General features: G+C 63.9%; 1 protein-coding gene across 13 annotated transcripts in view; it reads right to left on the minus strand.

The window, feature by feature from the left end:
* Window positions 1-23,160, minus strand: part of SHANK2 (SH3 and multiple ankyrin repeat domains 2) — a 390,809-nt gene that overhangs the window by 351,139 nt on the left and 16,510 nt on the right. For all 13 annotated transcript variants that reach the window (XM_089307208.1, XM_089307180.1, XM_051839167.3 and 10 more), the window contains exon 2: window positions 2,064-2,283. In XM_089307208.1, the coding sequence (XP_089163334.1) occupies window positions 2,064-2,270 (207 nt within the window). In that variant the 5' untranslated portion in view covers window positions 2,271-2,283. The remainder of the gene's footprint in view (window positions 1-2,063; window positions 2,284-23,160) is intronic.

Here is a 23,160-nt window from a genome sequence, read left to right on the forward strand (position 1 = left end):
GCACACCCACAAATTGAGGCGGCTGCAGAGAAGGCCTTGCGGGAGCACGGTGGGGTGGGGGTGGGGTGGGAGGGACAGAGTGAAGGCCACTCCTCCCTCCCACACAAGGACGCCTGTCTGTGAAGAGCCCCAGAGGGAGGGGTGTCCACCCCTCAAACCCCAGGCAGAGACACGGGGCCACCTAGGGTCACCTACAGCCCTGGGAGACACAGGGCCACTGCTGGTCACCCACAGCCCCGGGCAGAGACCCAGGGCCACTGCTGGTCACCCACAGCCCTGGGAGAGACCCAAGGCCACTGCTGGTCACCCACAGCCCTGGGAGAGACCCAAGGCCACTGCTGGTCACTTGCAGCCCCGGGCAGAGACCCAGGGCCACTGCTGGTCACACATGAGAACTCCCACTGCAGAGAGGCTCACCTTGGGGTCACCAGCTGGGCTGTGCACCCCACTCCGCAGCAGCAGGGCAGTGAGGCGCTCGATCCAGACGCACCCCGATGGGCACCGCACAGCTCCCCACCCTTGGTGTGTGCCCCGCGGCCACTTTCCAGTCCTGAAGGGCACAGCTCCACAGAACCACTGCACAGGGACTCCCCGGCCCCTGCCTGCCACCTCAGGCCTCACCTCCCCCCTCTGCCCTCACCTCTGACCTCCGACCTCACATCCCCCTTCCCGCCTCACCCCCCCACCTCCAACCTCACTCTGACTTCCCCATCCCAGCTAAGCCAGCCCCATTCGCCAGGCTCCAGGTCCCACTGGGGGCCTTTTGGTGGTCCCTGCCTTCAGGGCTGGGGGGACCCCTCCTGCAGCACCTCAGGACGCTCCCAGTCTCGCCAGCTGCCCCTCCCTAGGCACAGAGCACCCGGGCCCCTCAGAGGCGACAGTGGCCAGGCGCCAAGTGTCGGACAGCACAGCATGCAGCCCTGTGTCCACACCTTGCGAAACCCGGACCAGCAGGCCACGCCCATGGGCAGTCAGGGGCTGTGTCAGCACAGGAGGTGTCTGTCCCTCGTCCATAGCCGTCACCCAGAGCCACCGCCACGGGGCCACCCCCCACACTGTCCCAGCCCCACCATCCACCATCCAGGGGAGATCAACAGGCCAAGCAGGGCCAAGCAGCAGCCCGGGGCCAGGGCAGCCCAGGAAATGCCACAGGCCCAGAGCGCGAGGGACAGCTAGGGCCGGGCAGCAAAGGCACAACTCGCAGACAGAGCCCGCGGCCCTGGGGCCCACACAGAGCACAGACCTCAGGCTCCAGCCCACTGACGGGGAGCAGCGGGTGTGGCCGGGGCAGGCAGGGCTGCCCTGGGGCTTCCCACGAGGGAGCTGGAGACCCAGCCCTGCAGCGCCCCCTACTGCTCAGGCTTCCTCAGCAGGACGGGCAGCGACTGGCTCCGCAGAGTTGTGGACGGCAGGGGCGGGCCGCGAGGGTGGACGGCACGGGGCGGGCGGATAGGGTAGACGGCAGGGGACGGGCCACGAGGGTGGATGGCAGGGGGCGGGCCACGAGGGTGGACATCACGGGGCGGGCCGAGAGGGTGGACGGCAGGGGGCGGGCCGCGAGGGTGGACAGCACAGGGGCGGGTTGCGAGGGTGGACGGCAGGGGGCGGGCCGAGAGGGTGGACGGCAGGGGACGGGCCGAGAGGGTGGATGGCAGGGGGCGGGCCGCAAGGGTGGACGGCAGGGGGCGGGCCGAGAGGGTGGACAGCACGGGGGAGGGCCGAGAGGGTGGACGGCAGGGGGAGGGCCGAGAGGGTGGACGGCAGGGGGCGGGCCGAGAGGGTGGATGGCAGGGGGCGGGCTGCGAGGGTGGACAGTAGGGGGTGGGCCGATAGGGTGGACGGCAGGGGACGGGCCACGAGGGTGGATGGCAGGGGGCGGGCCACGAGGGTGGACAGCACGGGGCGGGCCGAGAGGGTGGACGGCAGGGGGCGGGCCGCGAGGGTGGACGGGGCAACCGGGACAGCACTGGGGAGGGGGGTGCGTCAGGCCCGCGGCCACTCGGTGGCGCTCACTCCTCGAAGTGGACCAAGGATGCGGGCCGCGGGGCAGGGAGTGCGCTCACCGTCTGCTGCAGGTCCGGGATGACCACGCGGATGACCAGTGTGTTGCCCTGGTTCTCCTCCGTGTGCGCCCCGCCCGGCTTTTGTGCGGTGGCCCGGATGGTGTCGTAGATGGTCTCCTCTCTGGAGCTGTCCGACTCGGAGCCCTCGGAGTCGTCCGAGACGCTCGGGGCCATCTCGTCCTCGCTGGACGTCGGGCTGCGCGGCATGGCTTCCCTGGCTCTGCGTGCCAGGGGAGGGGGAGGGGAGAGACGAGGGAGAAACGTGAAAATCACCGGAGGCCGGGGCGCGGCGGGCGCGGGCGTGGGAAGGGGTGTGAGCTCTCCTTCACAGGCACGCGACTGTGGGTGTGTCCGCCGGCCACGGGCCACCTGGGTGTCACACACACAGATCCCAAGAGGCAGTAAGAACCCAGCGCCGCCCGGCTCCTGCAGAGGCAGCCCAAGGCCGCAAACCCCGGGCTGCGGCACTGCCCAGAGCTCGCAAGCCTTCAGCAAAAGGCCGCTGGAGTATTCCCAAGGGGGGAGGACAGGGCTGCTTTCTTGTTCTTTCTGCGGACAAAGACGCGGGGGGGGCGTCAGGGTGGGAGGGGAGGGGAGCGGAGGGGAGGGAAGCGAACAGGGCCGTGGGTCAGCACGCAGCGAGCTCCGGCTGAAATAACCCCCCTCTGCTTCAAACACGGAGCAAAGACAGCACCGTGCAGAAGTAGCACAAAGACGGGGCCAGCCGGGGACCACCTCCAGGAGCAAAGTCAAGAGCAGCCTGCAGCCTGAGGGTCGGAGCGCGGGGAGGGGTCCCAGACGAGCCCCAGGCCGGGCGCTTCCACGGAGCGATCCGGCCGCAGGGCTGCCTGGCGCTCAGGAGTCACCCGCCCGGCGGCGCCGCCCCATGGACACAGATGCTGGGGCAGCGCCGAGAACCCGAGGTGTGTTCCACGCTGCCACCTCCAGAGTAGACACGGCTTAGCCTGGAGCGTCCCCCACAACCACGGCGCAGCGCCAGGAGCCCTGGCCCAGGCTGTGCCTTTCCCGCCCACTGCAGAACTCAGCGCAGGACGCCTGCCTTCCACCTGCAGGGCTGCATGGGGAGTGGGGTGTGGACACGCACGTGCCCGGCCACACCTGCGGCGGCTCGCCTGCGCGCCACCTGTCCTCGGAGGAGACAGAAAGGCAAAGCACTGGCATTTAAGGGGCACAGACCAGTCCCCAGGGGCTCTCACATCGCTTCCTCCCCGGGGCCCGGAGTAGCCGGTGGCTACAGCAGGCACTCACCGGGCACCAGAGCTGGGCAGGTGGGGGAGCAGGGGAGGCACCCAGGGAAGGCGCAGGCCAACAGCAAGCCTGCAGAGAAGACCAGCACGCAGAGTTGGCGTCCCCGGAACGCCGAGGCCTGGCTGCTCCCTGCGCCGCCCAGGCCGCTGTTCTAGAAGCGCCCGGCACTCACAGCAGCGGCCTCTGGGGACCGTCCGAGAGTATCCAGGCTGCTCAACATCCCCATAAACCCATCGGGACTCAAAAACATCACAAGCTGGGGACGCACGGCACACTCGCGCAAACCCGTGGTCCAGTCAGGAAACCATCGGTACCGGCCGCTCGCTGAGCCATCGTGGGCGGGGACGGCGCCTCCACTGCTCTCAGGTAAACTGAGGCACGCGCAGGTTTTTTTTTTTTTTTTTTTTTGAGTGAATTTGAACCCAAAGTGGATTCGGACTCCAGCAAGGGACACAGGGAGGCCGTGGGAGCAGCAGATGGCCACGGCTGTGCCACCACCCGCGCGGCCTCCCCTTGGGAGCCCTTGGACGCCCAGCGCTGAGCGGGTCAGCAGCTTCTGGCTGGCTGGCTTCAGGTTCTTTGCTTTGATGTAGGTTTTTAATTTTTTTTCTTTTGAGAAATGGCCCACGGCCAGCTTCCCTTCACATCCGCAGAGCAAGCAAGGCTGGGACCACTCACGGGCCCAGCTGGCTTTGTCCACTCAGGACCCCTCAGCCCCGGCCCCTCTGACCCGATTCCCACGTCACAAACGACGCAGGGACTCCAGGTGCCTGACCACCCGTCCACAGAACACAGGGGCGACGCCAGATTGTGATATTCTAAAATATTCCATTCATTTATGAGAGGCAGACGGAGCCAGACTCACAGGTCCACCACCCAGACGCCCGCAACAGCAGGGCCAGGCCAAAGCCAGGAGCCGGGAAGCCCACCTAGGTCTCCCACGGTGGGTGACGGGACTCAGTGCCTGAGCCGCCACGGCTGCCACACAGGGCCTGAGCCAGCAGGAAGCTGGGCCTGGGAGCTGGGCTGGGACTGGAAGCCAGGCCCTCCGGCAGGGATGTGGCCGTGCCAACCACAGCTCAGCGGCTGCACCGAACGCTCCCCACGGCACATGCTACTTCGATCCGTATCCGGGAGGAAGAACCGTGACTCAGCAGTTTAGACAGCTAACTTGAACACTTCCGCTTTGAATCACCCTGACCTCGATGACGAAGTTCACTCATTCTGACTCGTGTTTCGCCTGCTCCCGTGGGAGAACGCGGGCTCCTCCAGCAGACGTCATTGTCGTCAGGAAGTCGGTCGATGTTAGATTTATTTTCATTTACACTTTCAGGAAAATATATCCAAACAACACTTTGTATCTACTGAAGATCTGACCCTTTAAATCATGACTTTTTTAAACATTTACTTTTATTTATTTGAATGGCAGAGTTACAGAGAGAGAGGTCTTCCATCCCCTGGTTCACTCCCCGAATGGCTGCAATGGCCAGAGCTGGGCCAGGCTGAAGCCAGGAGCCAGGAGCTTCATCTGGGTCTCCCACGCGGGTCCAAGGGTCTCAAGGACTCGGGCCATCCTCCACTGCTTTCCCAGGCCACAGCAGGGAGCTGGATCGGAAGTAGAGCAGCGGGACTCAAACTGGCGCCCATGTGGGAACCTGGCGCTGTAGGCGGAGGCCCCGCCCACTGCACCACGGCGCCAGCTCCTTGCTGACCTCTTTAAAGACCCTATGTCCAAATGCGGCTGCCGCATACCCGGGCCTTAGACCAGAAATCCACGGGGCCCTGGGCTGGAATGGCTGGGTCGGGGGCGGGGTCGTCCCTGCTACACAGGAAAACCAAGGTGCAGAGAGAACCCCAAAGCCTTATGACGACAGACACGTCGCCCTAGGGCGGGCTGAGCAGGCAGCACCCAGGATTCCAGTGTGCCTGTGAGATCACGCTTGTGCCCAGGGCCATTCTCCAGAGCTCGGGAGACCCGCGGGACGTCTAATGGAACGGCAGACGTCGAGCCGAACCTCCGAGCTCCAAGGAGACTGTGAACCCTCGGCTGTGACAGGCCACCAGGCTCCCAGGACACTGTCTCCTGGAGGGACCAGGAGCTGGCGGCAAGCTCAGTGCTCCGGACAGCGCCAGCCACCTCCTCCTGCTGGCCACCAGGCTGCCTGGGAGCTGTGCTCACTCGGACAGCGCCAGCCACCTCCTCCTGCTGGCCGCCGGGCTGCCGGGAGCTGTGCTCGCTCTAATGCCCGGCATGCCAAGGAGGACAGCACGGCACCAGCCCGGGCAGGAATCCAAACCCCACACCAGAAGCACAGATTCACACATCACAGGTGAAAAACCCCAGGCCAGGCCTCCCACGCCAGGGTCGGGCTGTGTCTTCGGAACGCCTGGTACGTGCCGGCCTCTCTCCTAGTGGTTTGGGTCCTGGCGTGGGCCGGAAGCAGCGGGGCTCAGCCCCCAGGAGTGGTTCTCTGCCTCCTGGGAATTCCATCAGTGCTGGGCAGGGGAGGGCGCGGGGTCCCCCACGCAAGCGGCCTGAGCAGAGCCCCAGAGCTGCCTCCCCTCCGCCCCCTCCCCGCCCCGGAGACTCACCTGCACCGGGGGGCAGCGGGCAGCGGGCAGTTGATGACCTGGAGGTGGTCTCCAGCTGCCGGCCCACCCACACGCAGCCCTTAAAGCCACGGAGACTTAATCAGCAGCCCAGGCAGGGAGGAACCTGAGGCCAGAGATGGCTGAGGCTAATCGCTCACCGCGGCTGGCAGGGCCCCGCCCACTCCCACGCCGCGCAGCCCCCGCCAAGTCTCGACAACGGAGACTGCAGGTGGCATGGCCTTCGCATCCATGGACTCCCAGGATGACCCCAGGGAGTGGCCCTGGTGCTGCCTGCCTGATCAGCTCTGACGGCCAGGGCACGGAGCTGGGTGGGTGGGGTCTAGGGCATTCGCCATCTTCTAAGGGGCTCCCAAGAGAGGCCTCTGCCCGCACCTCACGCAGGACTCACGAGGTCGGTATAGCAGATGCCAGCCAGGGTCTGCAGTGTCCGGCCACCAGGCAGGAGGCAGCCGTATCCACGTGACCCTCCCAGTTGTCAGCAGCAGGCGCTCAGGGACGGAGGGCAGCCAAGGTGGAGGGGAAAGGGGCGGAGCTGGCCACCGTCCTGAGGACCGGCCCCTGCCAAGGCCACTGAACCAAGACGGGTCCCTGGGGACCGTGCAGGGAGGGCCAACCCCGCGGGCAGCGAGCAGACCCCGCACCCACAAGGCGGGCAGATGCAGGAGGGCTCAGGAAGGCGGCAGGCGGCAGAGGGCAGCCTCTCCTTCCTAACGCGGCCACAGCGCTGTCCTGGGACACTTCTCTTGTCCTTTCTTAGCGATCTTCACACCGAGAGAAAACTCACACGACAAAAGAGCATCCATGGGCGCGGCCACCCACCACACGATCAGCTTCTGCGGCACTTGGCGACCCCAAGCGGAAACCACGCACCCAGCAGCAGGCCCACCCCACTGCCCTCAGCCCGGGAAACCACTGCCGCACCTGCGTGCTTCCGTGGCTGCTGTCCGGCACGCGGCACGGTGGCCCCACGGCCCACCCAAGGCTGCAGCACGAGGCGGAACCCTCACCAGGCTCAGGCTGGGTCACATTCCTCCAGGTGGACGGGCCACGCCACATTGCTCCATCCGTGGATGGACACGTGGCAGCCGCCTGCGCGTGGCTGTAGAGACCAAGGCCACGTGGCCATCTGTGTGTGGGTTCCCAGGGGACGCAAGCTGTCCAAGCCCTGGGGCAGGTCCTCAGAGAGGAACCCCCAGGGGAGGCAGCGACCACGCTTAACCGCGGGCTGGGCCGTCTCCGCCGGCGGCAGCCACGTCTGGACGCACGTCTCCAGCACAGCTCAGCCACCAGCTCTCGCCACGACCACCACTTGGCCTCCGAGCCTTCAGCTGTGTGCTTTGTCCAAACCTCTCACACCGCGGCCGGTGTGCCTCCTCACCCCACCCGGGGCGGGGGGCAGGGCTCAAGGACCCTGCAGCCACGAGACCCGTGGTTACGATGGTGGCGGCCCTGTCAGATTGCTATGGAGCTGGAAGGTCCCCACCGCCTGGTGACACTGTGACCGCCGTGAAGCAGCCACTCCTCGTGGGGGGCCACCGCTGGCATCCGTGAACCTACAGCACTGGGGTCGCACAAAACGATAGCCGCGTGGTGGACAGCACTGAAAACGCATCGTGAGAGAATGACCCACGGACCAGGTCGTGATCTCCCACACGACACGTCGCTGTCTCGCCAAGCACTCCTTCCACCCAGAGGGAAAAGGTGACCATAGGCAGCGCGCCCCTGGCCCCGCATCCCACACTCCCCAGAGGCCACCCCAGTGACACACGCATGGAGGTGTGACCACATCCCCAGTGGGAGGCGTTCCTAGGCCACTCCAGCTACACGTGACTGCATTTTTCTGAGAGCAACACGGGGTGGACGTTCCCTCAAAGCCTGGTCAGTCGATTCCTGCACAGCAGAGACCTGGTTGCAGAGCGAGGTCGGCACGCCGGGGGCACGGCCCACATGACGAGCCCCTGACGACACACCAAGGCTCGGGGACTCCCCTGCATGCTGCCACACCTCGCTACTGTGCACCCAGCACCCCCGGGAAAGGGGAGGTGGCAGCGGGCACCAGGGGTCACACACAGCATCCCCAGGGAAAGGGGAGGTGGCGGCGGGCACCAGGGGTCACACACAGCATCCCCAGGGAAAGAGGAGGTGGCGGCGGGCACCAGGGGTCACACCTGGCACCCCCGGGAAAGGGGAGGTGGCGGTGGGCACCAGGGGTCACACCCAGCACCCCAGGGAAAGGGGAGGTGGCGGCGGGCACCAGGGGTCACACCTGGCACCCCCGGGAAAGGGGAGGTGGCAGTGGGCATCAGGGGTCACACCTGGCACCCCCGGGAAAGGGGAGGTGGCGGTGGGCACCAGGGGTTACACCCAGAGTCCCCTGGGAAAGGGGAGGTGGCGGTGGGCACCAGGGGTCACACCCAGCATCCCCCGGGAAAGGGGAGGTGGCGGTGGGCACCAGGGGTCACACCCAGCATCCCCCGGGAAAGGGGAGGTGGCAGTGGGCACCAGGGGTCACACCCAGCATCCCCCGGGAAAGGGGAGGTGGCAGTGGGCACCAGGGGTCACACCCAGCATCCCCCGGGAAAGGGGAGGTGGCGGTGGGCACCAGGGGTCACACCCAGCATCCCCCGGGAAAGGGGAGGTGGCGGCGGGCAGCAGGGGTCACTGGACCCTGCCCCACACACCTCTTGCCCCTGCGGGCTTTGCTGGTTCACACAGCTTGGCTGGTCCTGCCGGGAGTCCCAGAGCCCGAGGGCGGCCTGGAGCCATGGGCGCACCTGTCGCAGCTGCACTCAGATGGGGGAAGCTGGTGTCCGGTCGCTTCACAAGAATACAAGCTACTTGTGTCAAAGTAAAAAATGGACACAGTAAAAACCCACGGGCCGCACAGCAGAGCGCTGGGGCTGCTCCCCAACGTGGGTGACCCGGGCACAAGGGGACCCCAGCCAGCTGCGCCGTTCCCAGGCAGGGCGGCTTCTCCTTGGCCAGTGGTGACAGCCCCTGCAGCACGGCCCCATGGCAGCAAAGAGGAGATCTTGCCATGCCGAGGAGAGACCACGGCCCCATGGCCAGGGCCGGCAGGAAGACGCATCCCTAGAGGGGCCCTCTCGCCTACAGCACTCGCACTGAAGCAGGTGCACCCCACCAGGGCCCAGCTCCTGTCCCACCCACCCCGCCAGGGAAACCGAGGCTCCCGGGCCTCGGCCGGGGTCATCACCCCCTCCCCAGAAGCCCCGGCTGCACCTCAGCAGAGACAGAGCCGGGGCGACCAGGACGCGTACCACAGCGCTCACAACAAGGAGAGGGTGACGACGGTGCCACAGAACACGCAGAGCCAGAGCCCCCAGGGACACGGGCAGGACGCGGGTGCCCTGGGAATGCTCCCTGCACACGGGCCTGCCCTTGGGAGGCCGCTGGGCACAGGCAGCAGTGGACCCTGGTCCTGGACGGGACCAGACACTCTCCAAGGGACACATGGGACAGCCAGCCTTGGAGCAGGGTAATGTCCGCACCCCGCCTCGTGCCCCTGGGAGGGACCCCAGAGCAGGCCCCAGGCCCCAGAGAGCTGCCTCCTCTGTCCCCTCCCCCACCCCCAGGGCCCCACATCACTGCAAGGGTCTCTAGCCCTGTGACAGCCCCGCCCTCTGGAGGGAGCCTGGTCTTGGGCCCCTGCTCACCTCTCTCTCAGCAAGGCCTGTAAGGGCCCAGGAAGCAGCCAGGAGCCGGCAGCTGCAGCCTCCTCCCGGGCTGGGAAGTTCCAGAACAGGGCCGGGCTGCCCAGGCCCCTCCCCAGCCTGCGGAGCCTCCCAGAAGCTTCCGGAAGCCACGCACAGGTGTCAGCGCTGTTCCCATCTCCACGCTACAGCAGGGAGGGGCAGGTCCCCCCGGCCATGTCACAGGTCACCGTAGGGCCGCAGCCAGGACAACACTCGGATACCCGCCTCCCACAGCCGAGCGCCTAGGTCCAGTCCCTCCTCCGCTTCTGACCCCGCTCCCTGCAGGCGAGCACCCTGGGGGTGGCAGTGATGGCTCGGGGCCGTGGCGCCTGCCACCCTCATGGGAGCCCCGGATGGAGATCTGGGGGCTTCCGGCTTCCATCAGGCTCAGCCCCAGCTGTGAAGGAGCAAACCAGGGGATGGCAGATCCTCTCTCAAGTACATCAATCATCTTTCTAAAAAGTCACTGACTTTTCTGTCCCTTTCAAACATTTAAGATAAGGAAGCGGGGGCCGGCGCTGTGCACAGTGGGTAAAGCTATGGCCTGCAATGCCGGCATCCCACATGGGCAAAGGTTCGAGTCCCCACTGCTCCTCTTCTGATCCAGCTCTCTGCAGTGGCCTGGGAAGGCAGTGGAAGATGGCCCAGGTCCTTGGCCCATGTGGGAGACCTGGAGGAAGCTCCTAGCTCCTGGCTTCCATGGACAGAAGATTTCTTTATCCCCTTCTTTTTTTTATTTTTATTTTTATTTTTTGACAGGCAGAGTGGACAGTGAGAGAAAGACAGAGAGAAAGGTCTTCCTTTTCCGTTGGTTTACCCCCCAATGGCCGCTGCAGCCGGCGCACCACGCTGATCCGAAGCCAGGAGCCAGGTGCTTCTCCTGATCTCCCATGGGGTGCAGGGCCCAAGCACTTGGGCCATCCTCCACTGCCTTCCCAGGCCACAGCAGAGAGCTGGCCTGGAAGAGGAACAACCAAGACAGAAGCCAGTGCCCCGACTGGGACTAGAACCCGGTGTGCCGGCGCCGCAGGCGGAAGATTAGCCTAGTGAGCCACGGCGCCAGCCTCTTTATCCCCTTCTAACTCTGCATTCCAAATAAATAAATCTTTGAAAAGGTGATGAGGATGTGGTGGTGGGTCCTCTAGTGTGGAATTCCGGGTCCTTCTGGGGTTTCTGGTGGGCACGGCGATGAGCTGCGCCGACAGCACGGGGCTGGGAGCGGCACGGACCTCCCGCCGCTGGCAACGCCACACTCAGAAGGCAGAGGGCCCAGCAGGGGTCACCGCACAGCCAGGCCACACGGGACAGGAGATGGGCAGCTGCTGGACTGGGCAGTTAACGCAGGGGTCACAGCACACAGGGCCAGCGGCAAACAGCGCGCAGACCGCAGCCAGGACGGCACCCGGGGCAGGCAGCACGTGGGATTGGCCCGTGTGTTTGTACAATAATAATAATAACAACCCATCAAAAAGTGTCTGCTTCCCAAAACTTTTTTAAAAAGTCACAAGGGGCTGGGGTCTTCCAGGGAGAAAAGCCCCCACTAGCACCAAGTCCCCGTCCGCCCCAGCCCCGCCACGTGCCCCTCCCCCACTTCCTGAGAGGCCTCCAGGAGCACAAGAGGGAGCAGCCAGTGCAGGAAGCCCGCCAGGAATGCAGCCGCCAGGGCGCAGGTGTCCACACCCCGCTCTGCGGCAGCGGCCCCGTCCCGCCCTCCTCGGCACGGCCACCCTCACAGGACAGCACCCACCCTGTGCTGGCCGGCATCCTCTGACACAGGCACTGTGTCCAGTGCACCTGGGACAACCTCGCGGTGGGTACAGCCGCGTCCCCAGGTGCGCAGTCAGCACTGCCCAGGCCACTTCCCAGCCAGTGGACAGCTCTCACCAGCAGAGGGCGCCCCGGAGGCACGCGGGGAGACCCTCCAGGGAAGCAGAGGCGCGGTGGGCTCCCCCGGCGCGGGGATGGGGAGAGCAGCCCAAGTGAACATTCGGAGAAAGCGAGGAGGCCCCTCGTCCCTGCCTCCCCATCTGACAGGCAGGTGTGTGACAGCCACAGCTCACGGAAGCCCAGCACGGTCCCACGGCTTCTCCCAGAGTGCCTGGGGACACGCGCTTGGGGCCAGGCTCACAGCAAGGAAGCAAGATGACCGTGTGGCCCAACCACAGTCTCTGGCTGGCGGCCACCACCTCCAGTGTCACCGGCAGGTTGTCAGCATGTTCCGGTGCCATTCGCGCCCCCCACCGCCTCCCCGCTGACCCCCATATTCCTGATCTATGTCTGGGGCTTTGCCAGGGCTCTGCAGACACGGCTCAAGTTCTATCCAGGAAGCAAAAACCGAACACAAGAAATGGGACAGCAGCAGATGCCTGAGCCACCTGCCCCCGGGACCCCATTCCTCTCCAGGAACCCCCTGCCCTCACCCCTGTAATGGAGACATCTGTGACAGCCTTTCAGGAAGGGGCGGGGCCGCTCCGCTGAGTCCCCAGGCTCCCGAGCTGGACAGCGGCTGTGAGGAGAGAAGCCTGGCCATGCCTGTCGGCCTCTGCGCCGGCGACCTGCGTGGGAGAGCAGCAAGGAGGCGTCTGGAGTCCTAGGGATGCCCCAGCCTTGTAGGCTCCCCGGAAACCCAGAAAGGCCTACGGAGCCTCAACCCAGGCATGCAGAAAGCTGCCCCATCTGTCCAGCTGTCACAGTGCCAGGGGCACAGGAAGCAAAGGCAGGGACGGGGGAGGGGGGAGGGAGGGCTCGCGCAGCCGAGAATCCCCATGCCATTAACACCGTCCACTGCAGGCCAGGGGACGGCACGTCGCCGTGACAACGCCTCTCCCCCACACTCCCCCGCCGAGCCGTGGACAGCTGGGCACAAAACAGCCCCGCCAGGAGGGGCTTCACGGGACAGAGCCCCGGCAAGGCAGAGGGGACGGACGGGGCCCCGGCATGTGTGCACCAGAGCCTGGCTCCTGCTGTGCCCGGCCACGTCCCCAGGGACAGCAGGAAGCCATCAGTCCAACGGCTGGAGACCCAGAATCCACACAGGGTTTATTACACGTAAAACGATATTGCGGCCGCGGTGTGGGTGGGCCTGGGGCGCGGGGGCCCTGTGGAGCAGGGTTCTGGGTCGGCAGAACCGAGGGTGCAGGGGAAACAGTGGCGGGGCCCAGACGGACTTCAGGGCAGGTGGGAGAGGGCGCCCCCAGCTCCCCCCACCCAGGACACTGCAATGCCCGGGGTTCCCTCGGCCAGCGACAAGAGGGCTTGTGGAGCACAGGACCTGTCCTCGCGGCCAGGACAGCAGAGGCACAGCCTGCCAGGAAGCCCGAAGTCACGTCCCCGCCCCACGCCACCGCCGTCCAGCAGGGGTGCGGCAGGCCACAGCAGAGGCCACACAGCGGGACACCGGGTTGGGGGTGCGGAGAAGAGCCCGCACAGGGAGGGCAGGAGGGAGAGCTGGACGTCAGAAGGCCATCTGCGACAGGGGCATCCTGGGGGCAGGGACCCTGACACCCACGGCTACGGCTGTGTGTGGGACCCTGTGCGCACTGGGGTCGCGGAGGGGGAGGTGCGGACGTACAAGCTGGGCAGAAACAGACACACGGCGAAAAAGATGTAGAAGTCAGCCAACCATGAACACCATCCAAGGATCCCCCCGGGGGGTGGCTCCACCCCCACCTCATCCCCGTGCCCTCACGGCCCTGGGTTACGAGGCCAGGCTGGGGACAGGGTCGTGAGGACAGCCTGGCCACCTGTGGTCACTCAACACCCACGCAGCAGCAGCTCGGGGCCAGCAGCCGGTCTCCCGAGCGTGGCGGCAACGCTGCCGTGTGCACGGAGCCGTGTCAAGGGTCAACGCTGACGACACCCTGGCAAATACCGATGCTAGCACGTGCTGCCGGTGAAACGGGGCTGGGGAGCGCCGGGCAGGCACTCAGGGCCAGAGTGGGCTACTGACCATGAGCCCTGTGGCTACGGCCTGCCCCACACCCGGGCACCCACAGATGAACCCTCGCACGCAAAACCGGGCTGGGGGGGGGGGTGCTGTGTCACCTGTCTGCAGCCACAGAGGCAGAGCCAGGGCACCACGGAGCAGAGACAAGTGGCTGCTGCCCCTTTACCCCCCCCCCCACAGGCCTGCTGCCTGGGCACCGGGGGCGGCTGGGTCCCCCCAGAGCCGAGAGCAACTCCGCCGACCGTCCTCCCACCCACACACGCACACAGGGCCCGGCCGCAGGGAGCGACCCTCCTGTGGCCACGCTGCACACGGGGGGAGACCGACCAAGGCCGGGCAGTGGCCACCAGCTTGCGGACGGGGAGGTGACACTGTGACTCACGAGAGGCGCCGGCAGATGGAGCCCCGCAGAAAGGCTGCCTTGACCGGCGCTGTCCGGGCTCGGGGTGGCCACGGCAGGGGGGCCGCAGGGCTGCCCGGGCCTGTGAGGAGGCAAGGAGGCGAGCTGAGGTCAGCGCAGGCTGCTGGGGGCTCGCTCTGACCTCATGTGCACCCCGCCTCCCGCCCACGTCTGCCTCTACGCAGGTGTCCTCCCCCACGAAAGCTGCACAGGACGCCCAGAGGCTACGGGACACCCAGGGATTGCCCGCAAAGCCCCAAACGTGGAGGTGAAGGAACCAGCACCCCAGACGCACCAACAGGAGCAGGGGACAGCCCAGCAGCCACTGCTCCTAAAGCCAAGGACCAGGCAAACAGGAGCCCAACAAGATAGTCCCCCCAACGCCAGCCCGAGGAACTGCGGCCCCCACCCTCCCCCAGGACAGGATGGAGGAGGTCGGCAGAGGGAACGGTGGGTCTCGCATGGGCAACATGGACTCCCACAGGGCCGGCAGGAGCAGGCGGGCTCCCCCAGCCCAGGGCAGCACCCGAGAGGGCACAGAGTCCTGACCCCCACACTGCCCAGCGGCTCGGAGGCCGCCCGCTCCGGGGCCCAGTGCAGACCACACCGGGGCCTCTCCCACGCACCAGCATAACAAGGAGTCTCCTGGCTCACACTGTGGGGTCACCACGGGGGACCTGGAATCCCACTGGCAGGAACGGAGCAGCACCCGTCCCACTGTCCCCGGGGAAGCGGCGTCAGACAGCCCCTGACCACAGAGGTGTTCTGAGATCCCACGAACGTGGCCTCCTGTCCAGGAACTCTCTCTCCATCCGAGGGTGACAGAGCTCTCGGGCTGAACAACGCACGGACGAGGGGCCAGCGCGCGGGCAACACCAGCACAACCTGGCAGAGCTTGCCGGGTTTCTTTAGGTTTCTGTATTTGAACGGTGTAATTACACGAAGAGAAACAGAGACTTTCACCTGCTGCCTCACTCCCCAGATGGCTGCAATGGCTGGGGTTCAGCTAGGCTGGGCCAACGCCAGGAGCCAGGAGCTTCCTCCAGGTCTCCCACGCGGGTGCAGGGGCCCAAGGACCCGGGTCATCTTCCACTGCTTTCCCAGGCCATTAGCAGGGAGCTGGCTCAGAAGTGGAGCAGCTGGGACTTGAACCAGTGCCCACGTGGGATGCCGGCGCTGCAGGTGGCAGCTTTACCCGCTACGCCGCAGAACAGAAAACAGCCACAACAAACCCACTTCTGCGGGAACTTGTGAACAGCTCACAGACAGACGGGACATCTCAGCCAGAAACCGAAGGGAGAAGAACGCGTTGGAACTGTTAGAACCGAAAAATACGTCCTCGGCGGATGGAGAGGACGAGGAAGGAGCAGAGAACTCGGAGACAGGAGAGAGAAACTACCCATGCGGACCAGACTGAAGACAGACAGAGCGACGGGGGCCGCAGCTCTGCAAGGAAACCTGACCCTCACCTCTGGATCCCAGAGGGAGAGACGAGCGAGGAAGGTTCTAGAACAGTCCTCGAAGCTTATCCGATTGGGCAAGAAACAGAAACCTGCAGACGGCAGAAGCCGAAAGAACTGCAACCAGGAGAGACCCAGCAGCACGGGCCCGGAGCCCGGTGGTGTGTCGGAACCAACCTCTGAGAAGCAGCAGGAGGGACCCGGGAAGCAGGCCGAGCCATGCCGTCTCCCTCCCGACACGGCGGCCACGGCAGGAGCAGCGCCGCGCTCACCAGGAGACCGCGCCAGAGGAGCTGCGGGGACGAGCGAGCACCATGAACACAAGTGCGCCGAATCCCGCCCGGGCCGCGAGTGGCCGGCACGAGGGAAGAGAAAGCAGGCTCTCCCAGGAAGGGACTCGGGGGACGCTCACCCTGCAGCCCATCACAAGCACGGCGACAGAGCGGCAGCGCTGCGGCACAGCGGGTGAAGCCTCCGCCTCCAGCACCGGCATCCCGCACGGCACCAGTGCCAGTCCCAGCTGCCCCTTCCCATCCGGCCCCTGCTGTGGCCTGGGAAAGCAGTGGAAGATGGCCCACGTGCTCAGACCCCTGCACCCGCATGGGAGACCCGGAAGAAGCTCCTGGCCCAGCCCTGGCTGTAGCGGCCATCTGGGGAGGGAACTGGTGGCTGGAAGACCTCTCTCTCTCTCTCTCTCTCTCTCTCTAACTTTGCCTTTCAAATAAATAAAAATTTTTTTTAAAAAAAGAAAGAATGGCTAAGGAACCTCCCTACACGAGAAGGAAACTATGCAAGCAGCAGCCTTGGAACATCAGGAAGAAAGGGGATGGCAGCACGCTTCCTCCTCAGCCCGAGCTCTCTCAATCACGGTGGCCCGCCGAGGCCAGCGCTCCAGCACGGTCCGCGGGGTCATAAAGGACGGAGAGGCAGCATCCGACTTCTGTGACCGGGACGGGGCAGGGGACCACGAGGGGGACAGACGGCGAGCGTCGTTCCAGCTCGCACACCACGGGGATAAACACGTGCGCAGGAGGGCTCTGTCCACTTTTCTGCTAACCTCAGAAATGCCCTGGCCTGATGGAAAGCACAGAGTAACCATTCTGAAAGCTACCCAGAGGCGGGAGACCAAGTAAATGTTGCTAATGAAACAGTGTTTAAAATATTCAAGAGAGGGGCAGCACTGAGGCACTGCCTGTGTCGCCAGCATCCGGCTGCTCCACTTCCCATCCAGCTCCCTGCTGTGGCCTGGGAAAGCAGCAGAAGATGGTCCAAGTGCTTGGGCCCCCGCACCCACGTGGGAGACCCGGATGGAGCTCCTGGCTTCAGCCTGGCCCAGTCCTGGCCATTGCAGCCATTTGGGGAGAGAACCAGAGCACAGATTTCTCTCTCTCTGCCTCTGTGCCTTTCAACCTTTCAAATAAATCTTTTTTTTTTTTTTTTTTTTTTTGACAGGCAGAGTGGACAGTGAGAGAGAGAGACAGAGAGAAAGGTCTTCCTTTGCCGTTGGTTCACCCTCCAATGGCCGCCGCGGCTGGCGCACCGCACTGATCTGATGGCAGGAGCCAGGTGCTTCTCCTGGTCTCCCATGGGGTGCAGGGCCCAAGCACCTGGGCCATCCTCCACTGCACTCCCTGGCCACAACAGAGAGCTGGCCTGGAAGAGGGGCAACTGGGACAGAATCCGGCACCCCGACTGGGACTAGAACCCGGTGTGCTGGCGCCGCAAGGCGGAGGATTAGCCTAGTGAGCCGCGGCACCGGCCTCAAATAAAACTTTTTTAAAAAAATTCGAATAACCCACAAGAAGATAGAAAAAAGAAAAAGGAATGCAAAATCTAAAACAAAGATAAACCCCAACAAACAACAATCACGTAAAACACACATGAGCGAAATAAAGCAAAGTCAGCAGATGGGGAGAGAAGTCGCAGGCGGGCACAGAAATTCACTCCACGTTCCGTGGTGCGGGCAGAACGCAGGTCACGGATGGGAGAAGACCTCGCGCCCACAAGAGGCAGGCAGGTAAAGCCGACCTCGGGAGAGAGGGCGCTGGCAGAGGGCAGCGTCACGGCAGAATCCGAGCGTCACTCGCCAACGGGACGCAGCAGCCGTGGACAAGCACCCAGCCATGGGGGTGCAAAACCGGACAGATCCGCAAGACGGCAGAGCGGTCCAAGACTGACAGACGCCCCTCAGCAGCCGCTGCCGGGACACACAGGACCTGGTGGAGACGCCAGAGCTCGGCCGCCACAGCCACAGGGGTCTCAGCGACAACCATGGACCGGCCCCGCAGCTGCACGACACGTGCCCCCCACGTCTGCCCGGTGCTGCTGGGACCAGACCCACGCACAACAGCGGAGGGCGAGAGTCCCCACTGAGAGCCCAGAGACACAGACACAAGCAGGCAGAAGGCGGGAAAGCCGCGCGACGGGGAAAAGCCAAGGAGACGGCGACACAGGCGTGCAACTCCCAGAACCCCAGCAAGGCTGACCCAGAACGCAGACGGCCAGTGCCGGGAACGCCACGGGAGCCACGGCTGCAGGGCCTGCGGCGTCACCACCGCACTCAGCGCTGGGCACGCGGGGGCCTGAGAGCACTGGGGCGGGCCCTGGGCTGCATGGAGACACCCACCCCCCACACCGCGGTGCTTGTTTCCAGTCCCGGCTGCCCCACTTCCACCCAGCGCCCTGCTAAGGCCCCTAGGAAGCAGTGCATGGAGACGCAGGCGCTCGAGTCCCTGCCATCCACGAGGGAGACCTGGACGGAGGCCCTGGCTCCAGCCCCGCCCGGCCACAGCTACTCTGGCCATCCGGCAAGTGAGCCAGCAGATGAAAGGCCTCTTTCTCTCCCTCCCTCTCTTTTAAACACACACACACACACAAACCTTTCTTTAAAAAAATAAATACAGGGGGCCAGCGCTGTGCACAGCTGGGTTCGAGACCCAGCTGCTCCACTTCCAATCCAGCTCTCTGCTGTGGCCTGGGAAAGCAGTGGAAGATGACCCGGGTCCTTGGGCCCCTGCACCCATGTGGGAGACCTGGAAGAAGCTCCTGGCTCCTGGCTTCGGATCAGCGAAGCTCTGGCCATTGTGGCCATTTGGGGAGTGAACCATCAGACAGAAGACCTCTTTCTGTCTGTCTGTCTCTCTGCCTCTCCTCTCTCTCTGTAACACTTTCAAATTAATTAATTAAAAGAAGTATAGGGGCAGTCATTGAGGTATAACTGGTTAAGTTACCACCTGCTCTGCCAGCATCCCGTAGCAGCACTGGTTCCAGTCCCAGCTGCTCCACTTCCGATCCAGCTCTCTGCTGTGGCCTGAGGAAGCAGTGGAGGATGGTCCAAGTGCTTGGGGCCCTGCACCCACGTGGGAGACCTGGAGGAAGCTCCCGGCTTCTGACTTTGGCCTGGCCCAGCCTCAGCCATTGTAACCATCTTGAGAGTGGACCAGCAGATGGAAGATCTCTCTCCCTCTCTAACTCTTCCTTTCAAGTAAATAAAATAAGTCTAAAATAAAAAGAAGTACTAACTACCATAACTTGCCCAATATGAAACAGATAATTCTAATAAAGCCTGCCGCTCACAATCGTGTAAGAGGAATCTCCAGACAAAAGTGGCTTTCCTGAGGACTCGGAAGTATTTAAAGAAGACTGAATGCCGAATACGGCCATACCATCCTGAACGCACCCCATCTCCTCTGCTCTTGGAAGAAGAATGAATGTCAGGGCCGGCGCTGTGGCACAGCGGGTTAACGCCCTGGCCTGCAGTGCCGGCATCCCATATGGGAGCTGGTTCTAGTCCCGGCTGCTCCACTTCCCATCCAGCTCTCTTCCACAGCCTGGGAAAGCAGTAGAGATGGCCCAAGCCCCTGAACCCATGTGAGAGACCTGGAAGAGTGTCCTGGCTCCTGGCTTCAGATTGATCCAGCTCGGGCATTGCGGCCATCTGGGGAGTGAACCAGCAGGTGGAAGACCTCTCTCTCTCCCTCTCTCCCTCCCCCTCTCCCTCCCTCTTTCCTTCTCTCCCTCTTTCCTTCTCTCCCTCTCTCCTTCTCTCTCTCTCTGCCTCTGCTTCTCTGTAACTCTGTCTTTTAAATAAATACATAAATATTTTTTAAAAAGAAGAAGAATGAATGCCAAGTCTATACAACCTCTTCCAGGAGACAGGAGCCAACACCTCCCAGCTTATATCTGGAAGCAAGCAGCGCCCTGACACAAATCCAGGTGGGGCGGGCGTGTAACAGGAGGTGGCAGGACAACGCCCTCGTGGGCCCACGCAGGAACTCAGCAGCGCGGACCAAGTGGGGTTTCCCCCTGTGGTGCAAGCCTACGCCTTCTTTTTAAAAATAAATCCTTGTCACTCACTGTATGAACAGGCTAAAGAAGAAACATCAGGCGCCCACATCAAGCAACAGAGGAAAAAAAGCATTTATCAACAAAGACCTCTGACTTTAAAAACTCCCCAAAATAAGACGAGAATTTCTTAAAATTGATAAAGAGCATATGCAAAAACCCAGCAGCTAGGGCCAGTGCTGTGGTGTAGCAGGTTAGGCCACCGCTTGCCGTGCCGGCTCCCATATGGGCACCGGTTCGAGTCCTGGCTGCTCCACTTCTGATCCAGCTCCCTGCTAGGGCACCTGGGAAAGCAGCAGCAGACGGCCCAAGTGCCTGGGCCCCTGGAAGAAGCTCCTGGCTTCGTATCAGCACAGCTCTGGCCATTGCCCCCATTTGGGGAGTGAACCAGCAGATGGAAGACCTCTCTCTCTCTCTCTCTGCCTCTGCCTCTCTGTAACTCTGCCTTTCCAATAAATAACTAAATCTTAAGAAGAAAAAAGAAAAGGAAAAAACCAGCAGCCAACACGGGGCCCAGCGGTGCAGACTCCCTCCTCCCCTCCGACCAGGGCGACAAGGACGTCTCTGGCCTAAATCTCCCAGCTCGGCGGGCAGGGGGAGAAGCAGATTAAACGCACACGCAGAGGAAAGCAGGAGCTAAGACCACCCCTGTATTTGCTTATGACAAGATGATAGAAAATCCCAAAGGATCAACCCAAACAAGCCCTTGAAATAATGGATTAGGCACGGTCACCAGGTACGAGGTCAGCATGAAAAGCAGTCGCATCCCATACGCTAGCACGGTCACAGGGACATCAACACTGAAAACACAGCGCCAACTACAATTCCTCAAAAACTGCAAAGCATGGGCGTGACCCCAACAAAACACGCACAGGACGCGCGGGCTGCAACCCACACTCCCAGGCGGCTGCAGGGGGGCTCAGACACACAGGACTGACCAGGGCGCCCTACAAAGGCAGCAGAGCCCCCCCCAGGAACTCAGGCCCCCTCACCCAGGCACGGCACAGCCCACGGCGAGACCACGCACCAGTCCACGCGTGTGCCCTGCACACAAGCTACTTCTGCATCAGCCGTGGCCTCCGACCCAGAAGCCTGACTTCTCAGGGGAAAATCTACAGGAGACAGGGACGGGCAAGCAGCCCTCAGACTGGACCCACGGATCGATAACCGGGACCTCGTCGGAATCAAACACGCGTGTTCTGGGAGAGCTCCCGGGAGGACTGCAGAGGCACGAGGCCCAGAGCCGGGACGACAGCCCGGCCACGACTTCCACCAAGCACCCAGAAAACTCGCGAGAGGCGACGGCAAATAAAACAACAAGGTGACGAAAGCAGAGACACGAGAGGCGTTGACGGAAGAGACGCAGGTGGCGCCGAAAAGGGGGTTCGACCACATCGGCCGGCAGAGAAACGTGCGTTGCGGTGAGCTGCGGCGCACGCCCAGGAAACCAGCACCACGCTGAGAAGCCGACCACATGTGGCGCTGCGGCGTGGACAGGGACCCCACCAGGAGCCCCCACTGTGGTGGCCCAGGGTCTGCAGTAGCAGGAAGCTGGAGCCGGGAGTCGGAGCTGGGAATGAAACCCAGACAGCCCAATAAGGGTCGCGGGCATCTTAACCATTAGGCTGAACACCCACGCGTGTCAACCTGGGATGTCACCATGAAGCACTCCGCACAGCCCAGTGCCCTGACCAGGCCGTGGCAGCCCCAGCCTGTGCCAGCCTCGGGGCCGTCTCTGGAGGCATGATCCAGGGGGGAGCTTGGTTTCTGGAACCCGCTGGTCCCCTGCCATCCAGGAACAACGAGGACCCAGTGAGCAGAGGAAGCAGAGGTGCCCAGGACGTGGTCACCAGGGAGCTCTGTCCCCGTGGAGCCGGCTGCACCCACCACCCTCCCCATACCCCCGTGTGTGTGCTGGAAACCAGGGGGCAGTCCCAGAGGCTCCACCCTTCACGTGTAGGATCCGACACCACCTCCAGGCAGACCCCGGGGTGGCACAGGATCACAGGCAGCGATGCCGTGGGTTTCCCACAGCCCTGCTGGGTGAAAAAAGCCAGACAGAAGCCACCTGGCCACTCGCGCCCGCCGAGCTGAAACGTCAGAGTGACAGCTCCCCGGGGCTGACGGATGGGGCCGTGTCGCCTTCCGGGGCCTTGGGGACACCCCAGGGTGGCGGCACACGTGGTGCAAGCTCGCAGCAGCCGCCAGACGCGGTGGGAGGCCAACCTCGTGCCACGGAGCCTCAGTTCCCCTCAGAATGGAGGATCCGGGGTGCCCAGCAGCTCACAATGGAGCAGCACCCACTCGCCGGGAGCAGAGCCGACAGCGACCGGGCTGAGGCGGGGAGGAGAGTCACTGCCCCTCAGCAGCTGCCGGGGGCAGGGGGCCTGCTGTGTGGACACCCACTCCCTCCTCCCGCGTGTGCGCGCCGTCCACACCAGCACCGAAGTCTGCACTGGGAGAAACCTGATGTCAGCAAGGCCACCCACTCCCCTGATGAGGAAACTGAGGCAACACAGCAGGAGGGAGGAGGCCCGACTCCCACTGCCCAGCCCCCCGCATCCCCGCCCCGTCACAGACAGCGCTCCTTGGAAGGAACCGCAGCAGAGGGTCACGGTGGCCGGGTGTCACTCACACAGCCACAGCAGCCGCGACAAAACTCTTCCTCCTCCTGGTCCCCAGCCCGGGGCCAGCGAGGACAGCAGTGGACAAGGCCAGCAGTGGACAAGGCCAGCAGCTAAACCACAAGACACCACAGCCAGGAAAAGCACAGAACCCCCCTCCCTGCCTCCCGTGCCGCCGGCATCTCCATCATGCGTGGGTGGTGCCTGCTACCGGGCAGCTGTCAGTCAACGCCGCCCGCAGGTTGTCGCTGCTGCGGCTGCAATTTGTGCCTCTGGGGATGCACACCCTGGGAGTCCTCCCCCACGAGCACCTAACAAGGCCACCACGCCCACCAGAGCAGAGGCACGGCAGTGACCGTGACTCAGCGGAGCCTAAGGGACGGCCACCTGCCGGACCAAGATGGCAAGACAGCCGGCGACTCTGCGAGCCGGTGCGGGGAGGCGGGGGGCAAGGACTGCCCAGGCGCACGTCCGTGGGGACAGTGTCACTGGGACACAGCCGGACATGACCGTCGCCAACTCCTGTGAGCCGCAATGGTGGCAGCAGAGGGGGGCTGCGCGGAGGGCGCAAGATGTCACAAAGTATCCCTGCCTGGTCTCGAGACAAAGCTGTGGTTCTACCCCAGGTGCGGGGGTGGCTGCTTGTGCCGCACAAGGTAACTCACACAGCCATCGCCGAAGATACTCACTGTCGCCAGCCACACCCGGAAGCTGCGGGCCACGCCTGT

This window comes from Oryctolagus cuniculus, chromosome 1 (assembly GCF_051225735.1).
Source record: "Oryctolagus cuniculus isolate XC-2025 breed Fujian yellow rabbit chromosome 1, ASM5122573v1, whole genome shotgun sequence".
NCBI lineage: Eukaryota > Metazoa > Chordata > Mammalia > Lagomorpha > Leporidae > Oryctolagus > Oryctolagus cuniculus.